The 18,538-nt window shown below is 50.5% G+C and overlaps 1 protein-coding gene across 2 annotated transcripts in view; it reads right to left on the bottom strand.

Moving 5' to 3' along the window:
* ITSN1 (intersectin 1) overlaps window positions 1–18,538 on the bottom strand; it is a 231,899-nt gene that overhangs the window by 33,285 nt on the left and 180,076 nt on the right. The window contains exon 29 of one of the 2 annotated variants that reach the window (XM_079923190.1): window positions 16,950–18,461. The exons of the other annotated variant lie outside the window; for it this stretch is intronic. Within the exon in view, the coding sequence (XP_079779316.1) occupies window positions 18,460–18,461 (2 nt within the window). The 3' untranslated portion in view covers window positions 16,950–18,459. Of the gene's footprint in view, window positions 1–16,949; window positions 18,462–18,538 lie in introns of those variants that run through there. 2 annotated transcript variants of the gene reach the window in all.

Raw genomic sequence — 18,538 nt, 5'->3', positions numbered from 1 at the left:
TTGTTTTAAGCCCACCCAGTTTGCGGTCATTTGTTACCGCAGCCTCAGGAAGCTATTACAGGCCTCACACTCCTGCTTCAGCAAAACCACTAAAAGAGTGGGGACTTCCCTGGCAGTCCAGTGGTTAAGACTCCGTGCTCCCAATGCAGGGGGCACGGGTTCGATCCCTGGTCGGGGAACAAAGATCCCACATGCCACATGGGGCGGCCTAAAAACAAACCAAAACAAACAAACAAACAAACTAAACAGAGTAGACTTAGTAACAACTGGCTGACATTTCCTGAGGGCTCTCACCATGCCAGGTGCTCTACCAGGAGCTGAACACTGACAGTTGTGTTTAATGCTTACATAGACACTAAAATCATCCCCATTGTACAGACAGGGAAACTGAGGGTCAGAGAGGTTGCCTCACCCAAGCTCTCTCAGCTGGGTGGTGGAGAAGCTGAGATGGGAACCTGACACTTTGACCCCAGAGACTGGGCTCTACCCCAGATCACTGCTGTTAGATCCGAGCTACAGGAGGGCACATGGTTATCCTGAGGTTGGTTTTTGGAGGATGAAATGGCGGTGCTGAGGCTCCTGATGGGCCCGGGGATAGGGCAGAGGTGGGGCACATCCAGACGCTGCTGGGCAAACTCTCCTGGACCAGGCTGCTGTCCTGCACTCACGGGAGCTGAGCAGTGAACCTACAGGCGGACAGGGAATTCCTCCAGGTGCAGATGGCCGGACACAGCTTTGGCTGCAGGTCCACGAGGAGTAGGCTCTGCTGACGTGGGGTGGGGCAGGCACAGCAGGTGGCACCCGCCCTGGCCTCTGCTCACTCAGCCGGTTACTTGGGGTTGGTCTGCTTTGGATGCTCTCGGGTTTTGGGCAGAGGCTGTCCCCTGCCCCAGGCACACTGGAATGAGGGGCGGGGAAGCTCGCGGCTCTAGGGAGTACCCCTCCTGCAGGTCTGGACCTACCTCTTCCAGGTCAGTGGTCCCCTCAGCCCTGTCCTTTTTATCAGGGGTTCTTTGTTTAATCACCAAAACCAGATTTGTAAAGAAGACTGGGAGGTGTCTTGGATGTAGGTGGGGGTGAGGCGCTGAGTCCCATTCACTTGCTTTCCGCATCCCTTCTTCTCCCCACAAGGGGGTGCTGTGGAGCACAGTGCGGAACCCCCTGCTGGACACCAGTGGTTCTCAAAGTCGGGTCCCTAGACGGGCAGCATCAGCAGCACCTGGGAGCTTATTAGAAATGCAGATGCTCAGGCCCCTGCTGACTAGACTGTGGAGTCAGGGCCTGGAATCTGATGTAATAAGCTATCCAGGGGGCTTCCCTGGTGGCGCAGTGGTCGAGAATCTGCCTGCCAATGCAGGGGAAATGGGTTCGAGCCCTGGTCTGGGAAGATCCCACGTGCCGCGGAGCAACTGGGCCCGTGAGCCACAACTACTGAGCCTGCGCATCTGGAGCCTGTGCTCCGCAACAAGAGAGGCCGTGATAGTGAGAGGCCCGCGCACCGTGATGAAGAGTGGCCCCCGCTTGCCACTAGAGAAAGCCCTCGCACAGAAACGAAGACCCAACACAGCAAAATAAATAAATTAATTTAAAAAAAAAAGAAACAAGCTATCCAGGTAACTTTTTAGGTACACTCAAATCTGAGAAGACTGCTCTGAACTATCAGGGGTTCCTCAGAGTTTCCATCTTCCCCCGAGGGAGCTTCTAGGCTCGTGACTGATCTAGTCTATATGCTGGAAGCTTCTGCAAATAGAACGATCCCTCTGGGGCGAATGATATCATAGACTTCTTGGTAAATGCTTCACTAGGCCCAAGATTAACTCTGAGCTGGCGCTTCCAGCCTTCAGTTGTCCCCTCCCCTGGCCAAATGCCCTCTCTAGAATGCTGGAGCTTCTCTTCCTGGGACAGGATAATCCCAGGATGGGCAGATGGATGCCAGGAAAGCATCAAGGCTTTCATGTTAACACCCTCCACGCCCTTCCATCCAAGACCTCATTCAAAGCCATGGCAGTGCGGCTAAACTACAATTCCACAGGGCCACGGGCTGAGTATGAGCCTTCGCGTAGGTCTGCAGATGTTTCTGGGACTCGGGCCCTCTGTTCAGCCACCAGCTTGGTCTAGCTGTCCTTCCTGCCTCGGTGCATTGACTGTGTTTTATTAAAACAATTGCATCAACAATGAATTCTCAGGGAGGAAGCAAGTCATGACTGCTCATCTGGGGGGCTCAGCCAACCTCTGCCAAGGTGACGCGTGAGCCCCGGCTTACCGGAAGCTGAGTGATGTCACCAGTTTCTTTAGCTTTCTTTAGGAAAGCCACCCAGGAAACACTCTTGAATTTGGGAGGAAAATATCTCATTCCTGCCTTATTCTTACCAAACTTTCCTGTTAGTGAGTCCAAGGGCCCAGGGGTAAGTCCATTTCTTGTTAAAGGGTAGAATACAGCCCTTGCATTACAGACTTGTATGAACTCAGGGAAGCAGAGTCTCCCCTGCAATTTTCAGGACATTCCTTTCTTCAGGGATATGAGTACTGGTACAGACCAGCAGCTCTAAAACTCAGTTCCCACACACTGTGCAGTGACGTTTGCAGGGACACAAACATCGGGCTAGTAGTGGACACTGGTTGGAACAGTCTTCCAAACGTCCCCGTAGGTCACAATTCCTCTTGCAGAATCTGGTGGATGCTATGAACTCTTACCTCAGAAAACATATGCATACAATGCACACAATATACACATTCTGCACCCAATTTTAAAGGATTTGCAGACCCTCTTGAAGCTTGCTCATGGATCTCATTCCTTCATTCCTTTGACAAATATTTACTGATATCCTACTGTGCTGGGTGCTGGGAATTCATGATGGAAGAGGAGAAACGCCTGACCCCCAGAGCATAGCGCTAAGAACCCTGGGGTCGTCAGCTGGGGGTGATGCCGCCCCCCCCAACAGTACTGAAGGCAGTACTGCCCCCCCACAGGCTGAAGACGGTACTGCCTGCCCACAGGCTGAAGACGCTACTGCCCCTCCCCCAGGCTGAAGACGGTACTGCCCCACCTACAGGCTGAAGACGGTACTGCCCCCCCTACAGGCTGAAGACGGTACTGCCCCTCCCCCAGGCTGAAGACAGTACTGCCCCACCTACAGGCTGAAGACGGTACTGCCCCCCCTACAGGCTGAAGATGGTACTGCCCCCCCAGGCTGAAGACGGTACTGCCCCTCCCCCAGGCTGAAGACAGTACTGCCCCACCTACAGGCTGAAGACGGTACTGCCCCCCCTACAGGCTGAAGATGGTACTGCCCCCCCAGGCTGAAGACGGTACTGCCCCACCTACAGGCTGAAGACAGACTGAGGGTGGTATTGCTCCCCACCAGGCTGAGGGTTGCACTGCAACCACCACTCAACTCCAGGCTGAGAATGAATTCTTGGTTGTCATAATGACTGGAGGTGGCTGCTGGAATTTGGGGGGCTGAACCAGGGCTGCTAGATGACCTGCAATATACAGGACAGAGAATGGCCCACCTCCAGTGCCAATAGCACCCCACTGAGAAACGGTGACATTCCTAGAAACTGATAACTCTGCAGCAAGGATGGTGCACGTGACCAGAGACACACAGAACGACTGAGGAACCGGACACAAGGACCTGTGAGGAAAGATGACAGGAACTGGCTTGCTTTGGATTTCAGAAGTTCATTCTTCTGAGTCTTCAAGTTTCCCACAGTGTGGTTTTGAAGAAGCTCAGAGCCAGAGCAACAGCAGAAGGTCCAGGGTGGATTTTGGGCCACTGGTCTAAGAATCCCAGGTGCTGAGGCCAGTTCAGGGTGAACTGACCGTCTCCTGCTCATGGAGGTGGGGGACATGAGAAGGCTGCATGGCGTCCTACTCCCGGCAGCTCCAGCCTTCGGTCAATCCACCCAGCAGGCTGAGAAATATGGGGGGCCAGTGCTGTGTGACTCTAGGCTACTTGCCCCAACAAATCCCACCCTGTGCTGGCCCCCCAACCAGCCTGCCTGGAGACAGAGTGATGGTCCAGATGGCCTCTCCAGGACCCAGAACCCAATGAACAGCAAAGATTTTGTGGGGAGATTTGTCTCAGCATTATGTGCCAACAGTGTTGGCTTGGAACAGTCTTTTCAGCTACTGAACTGACCCACAGGATGCTGTTTTAAAAATTCTTGCTGATGAATGCCAGACCAAGAGAACCATTAAAGACTTGAAATAGGTGCTTTGAACTCAAAAATATCCTTCCTTTGAAAATTTAATATTTAGAAAAACAAAAGAGTTTAGAAACTCCATTATTCAGAGCAGGGTAAGTGGAAAAGACATTTCAAATAGAGAGTTTTCTTTAGGGGTGGAGGGATGTGGTCCTTCTCTCCTTTGGGAACCAGAATAAACATGCTTTGCTGGCTTCCTTTCCCAGTGAAAAACGAGAGGGCAAAGCACAGCAAATAAATTTCGTGGACATCTCGGCATGATGGAGGGATTCTTATAACTAACTATAATCCACTCGCAGCTGAAATAATATTGCAAATGACTCCAGGCAGTCAGAAATGATCCCCAATTACAACCCATGTAAAATTCCTAATCTGTGTGCTGTCCCTTATAATTTCGTATAGTTACACACATTTACAGAACAGAGAGAGCTGTGATGCCCCTCTGAAAGGATTTGAGTCTGGGGCACTGCAGAAAAGTATCTTACCCCCAAAGATCATCTTGTCCCCTCAGTGGGACATTGCTCATAGGAACAGCATAATCTAAATAAATTGCTTTTTTACAAAAGTAATGCACGAACACATGCTTATTGTAAACAGTTCCAAAGACACGAAGTGTCGAGATGTAGGGTAAAAAGCCCCCCTCTCCCTACCCCAATCATTCTACTTCCTTTCCCAGCGGGGACCATAATTTTTAAAACCAAACCAGGCCCCACAGCAAGCTGGCCACAGAGCAAAGCAAATAAACAGGCTTCATTCCTCTTATGAAACGGCCAAAATATACAATGAGATGGTCAATAAATATGCATTGCATTCCCCCTGACGTCCAAGAGACACAGAAATAAGCAAGGTAATGTCCTTGTCCTCAAGGAAACTCAGCCCTGGGGGTGACTGGACATGAAAATTATATTTAAAATAGCAAGCAGCAAAGAATGGTCCTGCGGGCTGTGCCAACGGTGGAGAATGCAGCAACTCAGAAAATGAGATGCACTCCATCCTGATGGAGGAAGGTTGTACAAGGACCTGGTCCTCCTTGCGCCAGGCTTCTATACGGCCAGGGAGGATGGGGCCATTATGTTGGGGACATGTGGGCCAGCATGCCAGGTAAACACAGAGATGCTATGGAAGATAAGTGTGGAAGTAGACAGTAGATAAGGTGGGAAGTAGATTACAGAGGCCATGATGCCAGAGGGACAGGGGAGAAGCAGTATGGAAGCTTGGGCTATGGTTTTTCATCTTTAAGGGAAAGGATCTACCGTGTCTGTGGGGACATTCGGTCCAAATCCTCTGGCTAAATGGCCCTGGGTCAGCACGATCCATATTAACTGGGATCCTGGAGCTCCCGTCTACACAGAAGGCTTCTCCAGGGTTGGCCTGAATGTAGGAAATGGGAGCCTCATGGCCCTGGTGTCTCCTGCCAGGTGGGCGCACTTCCCTCAAGGCCACACTAGATTCTCCTGGGAAAATGAATCTAATCATGTTGCCCTTATTGCCCACAATGGATGTGACCACAAGAAGGTTCTGTGGTCAGAGCACTTCGTCCTTGCCCTGCAGCCGATGTCTAAGCCCCCTCTTCTCTAAGCTGTGGCCCGCTATGGCCGCAACTGTGCTTGATGCTGGGATTCACTGATGAAGGAGCAGGACAGGCTGTTGTCCTGCAGGAGCTTCAGTCTGCTGGAGGCTGGGGCATCCCATCCACACTCTGGTCCTTGCTGATTCACAGGTACCTCACAGAGGACACCATACACCCTGTCATCCATCCCTGAGACCTCAGAGGTGCAAATCCTTAAGACTGGATTTTTTTGTTGTTGTTTTTTGCGGTACGCGGGCCTCTCACTGTTGTGGCCTCTCCCGTTGCGGAGCACAGGCTCCGGACGCGCAGGCTCAGCAGCCACGGCTCACGGGCCCAGCCGCTCCGTGGCATGTGGGATCTTCCCCGACCAGGGCACGAACCCGTGTCCCCTGCATCGGCAGGCGGACTCTCAACCACTGCGCCACCAGGGAAGCCCAAGACTGGATTTTGATGGGGGTCTAGAAATGCCAAGTGGGCACGGAGGCCTGTGGTGAGAGGTGGGGGAAATGCTACCGGATGGCACCAAAGAGCCCCTGAGCTATGTCCAGCTGAGCCCAGGCATCCCTCTGCAGCCTGTCCGGGGACTCATCAGGGCCTTCTGCTCAGCTGCACTCAGTCACAACCCGGAAGTTTAAAAGCGCCAATGTGGTTTCCAGATAAGCTTAATTGTCTCCCAAGAAGGAGAATCCAGCTACATGGGCTGCTGGGCAATTTAATGACTGTTGAGAAGTGGCGAAAATCAAATTACTCTCAGGGATAAATCATCTCTTAATTTTGCATCAAAAAGAATGTTAGTAATTTTTTTTTAATCAAAGGCATATCATTCATGGCTTTATAACCGATGTTGGAATTCCTGGCGTGCCATCAAGTGCCCCATGGTCTGCATTTGTTAGCTCATTCCTGGCCCCGTTTATGTCACCATCCTTGTTTTTCTTTCTTTCTGAGTTCCCGCTGTCAATGTGCTCTAACCTGCAGTATTTTAGGGGTCCTTACTAGCCGCCGTAAATAAATCTTTTGAGTACACAAGGCAGATCGGTGTGTTAGAAGTACAAACACATTTCTATTGCAGTATGAGGAAGGAGGCCATAGTGTTTTTTTTATATAAGCTTATTTATTTTATTTATTTATTTTTGGCTGCATTGGGTCTCTGTTGCTGCACATGGGCTTTCTCTAGTTGCAGAGAGCAGGGGCTACTCTTCTTTGTGGTGCACAGGCTTCTCATTGCGGTGGCTTCTCTTGTTGTGGAGCACGGGCTCTAGGTGCGCGGGCTTCAGTAGTTGTGACACGTGGGCTCAGTAGTTGTGTCTCATGGGCTCTAGAGCACAGGTTCAGTAGTTGTGGCGCACAGACTTAGTTGCTCCGCAGCACGTGGGATCTTCCGGGACCAGAGCTCGAACCCATGTCCCCTGCATTGGCAGGCGGAATCTTAACCACTGCGCCACCAGGGAAGTCCCACGGCCATAGTTTTGATGAGAGGGATCTGGGAATATTTTCCAGAGGAGGAGGAATTTGAGTTGAGCTTTCCTCAGGCAAATGTCAGGGTGGGTGAGTAGGAGTTAGGGATCAGAGCAGAGGGGCAGTCGGAGAAAAGGGCAGCAAGAGTGGGGTGGTAGGGCTAGAAGGCAGGTGTGGAAGAGGGAAGCAGAGGCTGGGGTACCAGGGAGAACGGAAAGTTCACACGGATGCTACTCTGAGCCACATGGTTCCAAGTGCTGTACGTTCATGGACTCACGAAATCCTCCCCAGTAATCCTATGTGGTAGCCACTGCTGTTATTCCCCATTGAACAAACAGGGAAACAGGCACAGAGAAGTTAAAGTAACTTGCCAGGGACTCAGTTAATAAAAGGCAGAGGGGATCTTACCCCAGTGTTCTTTCTCTTGATCACTATGCCTCTCGCCTGGTGGAAGGGTGATGCATCAGTCAGCCGGCCTGCTGTAACAAAGTTCCACAGACTGGGCGGCTTGGACAACAGAATGTATTGTCTCACAGTTCTGGAGGCTGGAAGTCCAAAATCAAGGTGTCAGCAAGTCTGGTGTCTTCTGAGGCCTCTCTCCTCAGCTGGCCATCTTCTCGCTGTGTCCTCACATGACCTTTCATCTCTGTGCGATCATCCCTGGTGACCCTTTGTGCCCAAATCTCCTCTTCTTAGTAAGGATACCAGTCAGATCGGATGAGGACCAAACTTGATGGCCTCATCTTAATGACCTCTTTAAAAGTCCCTTCTCCAAATTCAGTCGTATTCTGTGGTATGAAGAATAAGGGTAAGGGCTTCAACATATGAATTTTGGGGACACAATTCACCCCTAACAGGTGGGGAAGTACAGTCGAGGAGGCTCTGAACAATGTAGCTAGGTGTCTGGATTTTCATCTTTGCTTGGGGAGCCAGGGAAGGTCTGGCTGTATTTTGGGAGGGTGTCTGTGGCAGCTGCATGGAGGATGGAGGGGGCCGTGGCTCTCGAGTTTGGCTGCACGTCGGAATCACCTAAGGAGCCTTTAAAAAGCCTGGCATCCCCGCTGTACTGCAGACTCATTGAATATGACTGGCTGGGGTGCGACCCGGGTGTCTATGACTTGTAAACCTTCCAGGAGGTTCTGATGCGCAGCCAACGGTGAGGACCACGCCATGAGAGGGAAGCTTGCCTGGAAACAAGGCGCCTGGCGTGAAGAAGGAGTAAGACTCAGAAACTAGATCAGTCCAGGCACATGCAGGATGAGAGTGGCCACAACCGCTGAACCAACTCCAGCCCAAGGCAGCTCACTCACGCCACTTGTCCAAGGAGATGTGATGGCCGTAACCACAGAATGCCATCCTCTAAGGCCATCTACACCCCAGAGCCCAGAAAACCTCTGATGCTCTGTTCCCGGAGGCCACACTGCCGCCACCACCTGACCCCCAACTCCAGGGCTAGAGCTTGTAAGATCAGTCTGCTTGATGCCCTCATTTTATTGATGGGAGAGCAGAGTCCAGAGATGGACGGTGACTTCTGAGATCAGGAATAAAACCTTTGCTCTTGCTGTCTTGGAAAGTGGAGACTCACAAGGAAACCACGAGCTTTTGAAAGAGTAGGGGCTGAGGGTGGCCCATACCCATGGCTCTCCCAGTCCATTCCTGGATGACCCAGTTGAGAGGACACTCCTGTCCTCGGAGCCAGAGGCTGGTGGGGGTTGGTGGCAACCAGACTGGGTCAAGGCTGCCAGGTCTCCTCTGAAAATGACCCTGGCTGACCAGTCCCAGGGCAGCCCCAGCCCATGGGAAGCTCCGGACACCAAACCAGCCCTGGGTGGTCCACAGGGGCATGGGTGGACTTCTCATCCCAGTGGAACTTTCTTCACAAGGGTCTAAGAACAACCTGGTCCCCTGTGGTCTCTCCTAACTTGGCAAACTGACCCCGCTGGAACACAAGAGACCACCCGAGCCCATGACATCTCGTTCTCTTTCTTAGCAACTGCAGAGATGCCCTCAAGTCCCTGCTTCCATGGAGCTTCCATTCTAGTGGAGGGGAGACACAAAACCAAACACAAAATCAATATATATTATTCAGGGTGGCGTAAGAATGGTGAATAATAAGTCTCATGATTAACAAGCTCATTTCCTGTTCTCAGGTCTTCTCACATGGATTTTTTTTTTTTTTTTGGCTGCAACCGCACAGCTTGGGGGATCATAGTTCCCCAACCAGGGGTCGAACCCAGGACATGGCAGTGAAAGCGCCACGCCCTAACCACTGGACCGCCAGGGAATTCCCTCATGTGGATTTATCTTTTCAGAGCGGTGCCTTCCCAGGTGCAGTTGGTGCAAGGCTCTACGCCACACACAGCGGGGAGACTGGACACTGGGGTGCGTCCTTTCCCTCCAGCCTCGCTGGGGATGAAGAAGTAAGCCTGCGGAACGACAGGGGGGCAACACCAGACTGTCCACCACTGACACTTCCTGAGCAACGGCCGAGAGTGAGGTACCGTGGGGAATACACAAGTGTGAGAGGTAGGGGCTGCCCTCCAGTTTCTAAGCAGATGGGGAGACTGGGCATCATTCAGTACTAAATACAAAGGCAGGTACCTTTGCCATTTAGTGTTTGTAGGTCTTCATGGGATAGGACCTGGCTCCCAAGAAGCTCACAGTCTGAGGAAGGAGGTACGAGTATCTCTGTCTATGCGTCGGCCTCCACCCACTCAGCTTATGTACGGTAAGTAACTAGTATTCAGCAAAGAGCTCAGACATGGCGGGTTAGAGGGGCTGGCCAAGGCAGCAGAGAAAGGAGGGGTGAAGGTGGGCAGACACAGCAGGGAAAGATGGGGTGAGGGCATTCCAGCTGGGGCCCACCAGTGGCTTCAGCTGAATGCAAGAATCTTGGAGAGGTGGTGAGGAAAGTGTGGTGATAGAAGGCCTGGCTGCGTAAGACTCGACAGGCAGGGCGGGGCCGGTGATGGGGGTCCATGGACCCGAGCGCACATACCACCTCCCCCGGACGTGCAGGCACACAGAACCCTGGGAGGAAGACGAAGCTCAGGGAGGTTGAGTCGTGTGATCTACAAGGCAGGGAAAGGCTCCACGTCCATGCTGTCTGCCCAGCCAGGATGCCACAGTGGGGACCAGTGATGAAAGTGGACCTTTCTTTTTTTTCTGGCTGCATCACACGGCATGCGGGACCTTAGTTCCCCGACCAGGGATTGAACCTGTGCCCCCTGCACTGGAAGCGTGGAGTCTTAACCACTGGACCACCAGAGAAGTCCCAAAAGTGGACCTTTCCGTCAAGTAATTTGGAGGTCAGAGGAGGCAGTTTTCAAGAGAGCCAGTTGGAAACCCACTGGGCCAACAGAAGCCCAGACTTCTGTTTAGGGTCATCATGGTGACCCAAAAGGTAGCAGAAGGAAATAGAAAGAACATTACACCAGGATGCTGGACACCAGCCTGGGACTGCACCTCTTTAAGCATCAGTATCTCCTCCTGGAAGCCAGAGTAGCTGCAGCCCCTGCACCCGCAACCCGTTCTGATGCCAGAAACGTGGAAGGTTTGTAGATGACAGAGGCCACTAATGGTGGTCCCGTCAGCAGCTCAGAAAGGAAGACCCTGGTTGGGGAAGGCTGAGCACAAAATGGGCAAACAGGTAGGAATAAATGATGAGAGGGCAGGGCAGGGGCTGCGCATGGGCAGGAGAAGGGAGCAGATCAAGTGGGGCCTCATGGACCAAATGCAAGATTTGGGTCATTATCCCAGGGACCTCCCTGGATAATTTTAAGCAGAACTAATTGGGTTTTTAAAATAGTTCTCTGCCCATGGTGTGGAGAAGAGGCTGGAAGATGGCAAGCATGGAGTAGGTACCGGGTAGAAGACTAGTGCATCCTTACGGGAGGAGCAGGAGAAACTCATCAACCCTTGGGGCCTTCGCACTGGCTGTTCCTGGGGCTTGGAATACGCTTCCCCTTGACGTTTGCATGCCGACTCTTTTTCTGCAGTCAGATCTCCACCCCTCCACGTTACCTCTCCAGAGAGGCCATCTGCTATAGCCCTGGCCTTCCGTCACACTTGTCCCAGGTCATCCACCACTAGCTGAAACGATTCTGCTTATTTGTCTGCTGGTGGCCTCTTCCCGCTCGGAGAGCAGGCACCCTGTCTGCTGGGGTTCTGCTGAGCCCAGCCTCATCGCCTGGATCCGTATTCCTCAGCTGAGATTCTCAAGGAAGTAGCGGGAAAGGAGGTGCTTGCTGGAAATCAGCATGCAGGCGGTGTCCTGAGCCTGTGATACAGTCAGGGGGAAAAGGGACGGAGAAGATGTACTTCTGCCCCTTGAGGATGCGGTAGGGTGAAGGTTCCTACAGGAGGTCACATCAGCGGGGGATTCAGATGCGTGGGGCCCTTCCCAAGGGGGCCTCAGAACCCCAAGGCAACGCCCCAGAGAGGAGAGGGGGCATCCTGGCTTTGCCTCCTGAGCTGGGGCAGACTGTAGGGCTTGCGGTCTGCTGGAGGCCCGGCAAAGAGGGCAGAGATGCCCAAGGCCCAAAGCTCTGGATCCTGAGAAGCATCTCAGGGTGTGCACAGGGGGGTGGGAGAGAATTAACCTCCAGTCTTCAAGTGTGCTGGGGGTGGTTGCTCTGGAGACAGTACCTTGGGGAAGCAGTCCCTAGTGATATACATCCCTTAGGCAAGCTACATGGTTGCTTTAAAAAACAACGAGCTTCTGGCATATTTGGGGGCTGAACGTTCCAATCTTTGCTGGCAAGAGAACACAAGGCCACAGAATGCAGTGATGAGAAATAAAGGACCCAGTGACTCAATGCCTGTGTGACAGGTTTATTGTGGAGCGCCGCATGGGCCTGCCAACACAGTCCACAGACGTGACATTTAAAAGCCTTGTGCATTCCACTGGCTCTGTTGGTCTCCCCACTGCCAACCAGCCGTGTGAAACCCAGGGCGGCTTCTCCCCCTCTGCCAGGACATCTGCCGAGACTGTGGCCCAAATCCCAAATGTCCCTGCACGTTTAGGGAGCACAGGAAGGTGTTTGAAAAAGCTGCTTGCTTTGACATGGGCCAGCCTCCTGCTAACTGAGAAGGGCCCCGATTTGCGCACAAATGAATGAGACGTCTGACAGTTTTCAGGGAAGCTGTCCAAGCTTTTTTCTCTGAAATCCCCATCTGCAAGAGCGTGTTTTCTGAAAGTCTTAAATGCACACAATCCTGTGCTGTCTGGGTTTAATGCAAGAAAACAGGAAGCCAGTTAAATGGATTCCGTGATGCTCACCGACCAGGCACAGATGCCTTTTCTCCTCAGCAACAGTAACAACAAAGCTAATATCTATTGGGAGCTTACTATCTGCTAGGTGTTATTATTATCTCTCCATATGTAAACGAGGAAAATGAAGCACAGAGGTTAAGTAATCTGCCCACGACCACACAACCAGTGAGGGGCAGAGCTGGGATTTGAACCCCTGCTCTGAACTGCCATCTTGTATTGCTTCCTAGCCTCTAAAAGGGCCCAGGATACAGTTATGTGGATCCCCCACGCTCCCCTCTACTATCTACCCAAATAGAATGTTCCAGGGAGTTCCCTGATGGTCCAGTGGTTAGGACTCGGCGCTTTCACTGAAGTGGGCCCAGGTTCAATCCCTGGTCAGGGAACTAAGATCCCACAAGCTGCACAGCACAGCCAAAAAAAAAGAAAGAAAGAAAAGCAAGTGTTCCAAAATTTTAAGAGAAATGGAGTCAAATATTACACTAAACTTGTAGATACGTTGTGTTATTATATACAGCGGCCAGGGAATGAAAATTGAGAAGCTACAGCAACACGTGTTCCTAGGTTGGTCCAGAGTGAGGGCAAGCCTGTGTCTTTGGAAAATCTGCCTGCAGTTGCAGTGAGAAGGACTACGGTTGAGGAAGCCAGTGGCGTCTTGAGCCCATGTGCTGAAAGGGGCAGCAATATGTTGGAATCCTTCCCTCCCATGGCAGCCCCAGGAGTGGGAGGACCACACAAGGGAAGGGGAACTCGCTCTCCATCTTTCCACAGATGCAGTCACTGATGACGTGGAGGTGGGTGGCTCTGAAGCCCTGGCAGAGATAGGGCTGCTCTTCTCAAATGCACAAGCCAGAGAGTCTGGGAGCTGCCTTTGAGAATGTCACTGTAGCTCCCAGACCGTCAGTGCCCTCAGCTACAAAGTGCAGGGCGTGTGCCCAGTGTTCTCCAAGACTTCAACCTCCTCAAATAATCCCGGGGGGCAGGGGGTAGCACCTCTGCATGTACCTGCGGCCACCGTAGACCTTTTCCTATGTGGGGCCTGGACTGCAACTAAGTGGACTGGGACCAAAGGGGACTGTGTGTGGCAGGGACCGAGGGGGGAAGGGGCAGCTTGGGGCATGTAAGGGGAGTCAAGTTGTTCAGTACTCTGAGTGAAGCAGCATCGTTGATGAAAAATGGCAGCTCAAAAGTGCCTTTCCCCCTCCTGTGTCAGTTAGGAGAAAATACACAGAGGAGACTCTGTCCAACTTTTAAAAACATGATGGGCTGGGTCAAAGGAAGGGATGCTTCCTCTTTGGAAGCTTGTGGCATCATCTGACATTATGTGCCAAGCAGATGTGGGAACAGCGGCTGTCAGCCTGTGCCAGGATCTTCGAGAGTGATACTTGTCTGCTTACTGGTGGTACTACGAGCTCACCATTCACCCACTGTTACCAAGCTACTGACGTGGGCATTTAAGTCACCTGTAAATCATTGTCTCTCTTTGTCTGTCTGTCTGTCTCTCTCTCTCTCTCTCACACACACACACACGCACCCAGTCTGCTGACAACATAAAATAATAACATCGTAGCTTCAAAGAGGTAGCATGCTTAACAGGAAGTTGCACTGATACAATTTTATAGCTGATTCTCATTTTCTACAAACAAAACCTTCAGTTTTTGTGACTCAAGTTATATTATTAAAAAATGCCCAGGGAGTTTTCAGTGTCAAGAACAGAACCTTCCTAAGAGGCAATGGAAACCTTTGATATGGAATCACCACACACCAGGAAACATTTTGGAAGTCTGGTTTTTATGTGTGGAGTTTTCTTAAAGAAAGGCCCAAGAGAAGTTTGGCTGAAGTGAGATGTTCACATCAAGCTATCGTGATCCTTGATCTCATTATGTTTCCCTATCCTACCAGATCCAAAATATCAGACATTTTGAAGAAAGGGCTATTTTTCTGTGCAGTTTTGGGACTGTTGGCATCCCATGTCGTTTCCATAAAAATTCTCTTGGGTATTTTGGGAACTAAAAAGAATGAATAGGATTAACTTACAATTTTGCTAGAAGGAAAAATGAATATTCACTTTCTCTCATAAGTGATTTTCACTCTGCCAGGAAACAGGACTGACTGATTTGTTAGGCCTGTTCCCCAGATAAGACCCGGGCTGGCATGGAGACCTGGTCCAGACGCAGGGGAAGACGCCCTGGCATCCCGGTCCTCAGCCTCCTGCACTGACCAATGAGCGAGAGGCTTCAGGAGCAGCCCCTTCTAAGGAGACTGTTGCTCTCAGGAAGCTCACACCTAAAAGCGGAAGGGAACTGCAGAGACAGCCTGGCCTCTCCTCTCCTCTCCGGGGGTGATAGACTGCGACCCAAGAACCGGAAGTCGGTGCTTTCCTCTCATTCACTAGTTCCCGGTCCCACCCACTGGACAGGCATTCTTGAGCACCTACCCTAGTATGTGCCCAGAGATCATACAGTGTATTGGGTTGAACCACATGAAACTGCCGTTTTATAGGTCAGAAACAGGAGTACTGGCAAATACTTCATACAGTTAAACCCACCACTTCGAAGGTTTTCCTAAGCTAGTGTTAGCAGGTTTTTCTTCTGATGCCATCAGAGAAGGTGGAGAGGACCCAGTCACCACTTGCTAGGGGATCTGGGCCTAATTCCAGAACAGGGTGGACATGCAATGATGTAATACACTGTAACTTTACAGGGGAATGAATCCTTGCTTTAGATCGGCTTCTCCCAGATACCATTTTATGCAGAGGCAGCCTGGAGCTTGGGCCACGTGGCTGCCTTCAGCTCTCTGGGTCCTGCTCTGCATGGGCGGGGCAGGCGGACACAGGAAAGCACGCTGTCCTCTTCTTGTCCACATGCCACTGGGGCAAAACTGTACCCAAAGTTCAGTCGCAAGTATATTCACCCAGAGCAACCAGGAGAGCATTACCCACAGCAGCCAGTGGGGTGAGACCAGGGTTTCTCAACCTTAGTACTGGTGACACCTGGGGCCGGATCGCTGTGGCCCCAGGGGGACTGTCGCTGTGGGGGACCGTCCGGTGCACTGTAGGATGTTTAGCAGCATCCCCAGCCTCTACCCACTGGATGCCGTGGTCTTCCCTCCCTCTGGTTGAAGAGCACTGGGTCAGATGGCTACTCTACAATCCAGTGCAAACTGAATGATCTGGGAGGGGGAAAGAGCAGTTTCCTGGGGACCAACCTGTGTCAACAAACTCAGAACACAGCCTAGAGGGATGATCTATGGAGAGGGGCCTGGAGAGAGTTATAGAGAGTATTAGAGAGCATTACCCACCTTGGCAACTGCGTCCCTGCTAGCCGAGCTCAAGGCTGGAAACACTGACTTATACAGGTGAAGGGGTCCCGGCCAAGAGACTGCTCACAGGGGGGTGGGCTGGGGGACAGTGACAGGGATCTCTCCGCCCACCTCTGGGCCTCCGTGTGACATCTCTGCCTCAAACAGCCACTTCTCTTCCCGGCTTCATCCGGCTCCTACCCATCCTTCCGGTCTCAGCTTACACATCCCTTTCTCCTGGAAGGGTTCTCTGATTCCTCCCTTCAACGCCCTCCCCGCCCGGTCGGCTCTGGATGTCCTGCTCAGTGTTACCTGGCGTCCATATTTCTCCTAGCATAGAACGTATCACCTTAGCACACACACGCACACGCACACACCCACCCCACATATATTTATGTACAGATACTTATGCAGTAGTTTGGTTTTCTGCTTGTTCCTCCCATTAGAACATGAACTTCATGAGGACAGGGACCCTGTCTCTACTGACGGAGCAGCACGCTCTCCCCAGAACCCAGAGGGGCGTCCACACCCGATGGATCTCTCCCCCACAATATTTGGTGAACTGATGAAGGAAATCACTTTTCCACTGAATGGCAGGGGAGGACCAATAAGTGAAGTTCCTGAACGGAATCAAGCACGTGGTCATCGTAGCCAAGAGTCCCATCAACGTGTACACCAGTCTGTTTCTGCAAAGGCAACGAGACTGGAGTGTGCAAGGCAGAAACGGATGGAGAACAACAGTATGGAAGATGTGAAAGTTTCCGTATTTACCCACATCTGTATGTTCAACAGACCCTTATCGTGATATATCTTTTGGACAAATGTTTTATACTCTGAGTCACATCACACACCTGCCAATGTATCAGCACCATGTACCAAAAGCCCAATGAGACAGTTAAGCACGAAGCTGGGTGGTAGTTCTATTCTTCAAAACCAGTATTATGAGGGTTAACTGTTTGCAGATTGATCAGGGAGGGGTGGGTAGCAGGGGAAGAGGGAGGGCCATTCAAAGAAGACTCAGTGAGGCTCTCATGGTGTCTGTATCACAATGGACAGCAGGCCACCTGCTCACGTCCAGTCTGCTTGTTCCCCGTCACCACTGCCAGCTTCCAACATCAAGAACACAGAGACATTTCCATCTAACTTTTATATGAAGAATTTAATTATCTATACACATAACTAATTCAAAAGTTGTATTACAGTTGTTAAAGCCGCAGGTTTATATATTTATATATTTTACATTCATATCCATGAAAATACTGACGCGCCAGTGAATGAGGGGGAGTCCTCGTTCTCGGCACCATGTGAGTGGAGAAAGACCTCTACACAATCGCCAGCATGGAATCCCCAAGGGGAGAGACGCAGAAACAGAAGTTCACTACTGTTAAAAAGTCATTAGTAGAACCGCTAGGTTGTGCTTGAGGCTCCCTGCCCCCCGCCCCATTTTCTGTGCTGTCGGCAACGGCGTTTTTATTGAGAGCTTCCAACTAGTGTTTAAAAGACAAACATGGCTTCAGCTACAACATATCCAACACATTAACGGACCATGAGCTCCATTTCATATTAATCTGTAGAAATTCCACAGTCTAGTTAAAAAATGTAAACATTGGAAATTAATTGCAGGGAGACTCCTATACATTCTTTCTTGTCAAGAAAATTACTTGTTCAAAATACGTCATTCCATGAAAAGTCACTGGAATAAAACTTGGTGTAACAGAGACTAAGGCGAGATTGTAGATATTGTTGATCGTAACAACCTCAGTGGTGTTGTCTACGGATTTATGGTATGAAAACACGCAAAATTAAAAACCCAAAACAGAAAACACCAACTCAACCAGATAAATCTGAGACCGAACAAAAACACAGGTGCTTTCTCGTGTGGCTACAAGGTCACTGTGCAAAATAAAATTAATGTAATGTGATTAGAGCATCATACAAGATAACAGCTTTTGCCATGGAAAGAACTAATTTCTTATGTACAGGATGTATTATTACATGCTCAACAAGGTACATCTGATACACACAAACAAGCACAAAACAGCTTCTGTTTAATTGGCCTCGTTCTACACGTCTTTAAAACAGATATACTGAACTCCTCTGTACTTCTATAGTAGGGGGTCAAAAACCCAAACGACACAATTTAGTTGGTAACACTGGACAAAATGAAAAAAATACATCGAGTCTCAGATTTATGGACATTTGGAACATTTTTTAATAGCACATGCAGCATTCCTTGATAGTGGGTCTTTTTGCAAAACCAAAATAGCAAAGAAGTAATTCACTTTTTTTTATTAAAAGGCTAAGATATTTATTTTAAAATAATTTGAAAACTATTGGAAGCACCTGTGCAAAGGTGGGGGGAAGTCAATTTGAGTCACTAGGAAAGCCACAAAAGGACCCACTACCCTGTGTATTTTTGTAATTTTTTTGCTTCTATCTGTGCAAGTAATAACTCAACATTGCCATCACATGCAACTAAGGTAAAATGAGGTAAACTGCTCTGCAGTGAGTTCTTCTACTCAGAAGGCAGTAGGTGATCATGCTGGAAGTCACATGATCAAGGCTGCATCTCCCATCATCCCTCTGGGCAGTGATATGGGATAGTGGGTCTCTTTGAGGACTTTCAAGCCTGAGGGGGGGATGGACAACATATGATTCCTAGAAAAAGGAGGAAAACAACACATAAGCAAAACAAAACAATGAGCAAAATTCAAGCTAGGAAAATGAGTCAGGCA

Source organism: Stenella coeruleoalba (assembly GCF_951394435.1).
Source record: "Stenella coeruleoalba genome assembly, chromosome: 5".
Lineage (NCBI taxonomy): Eukaryota > Metazoa > Chordata > Mammalia > Artiodactyla > Delphinidae > Stenella > Stenella coeruleoalba.
Note: the sequence above shows the minus strand (reverse complement) of the source record. Positions and strands in the feature narration are given on the sequence as shown.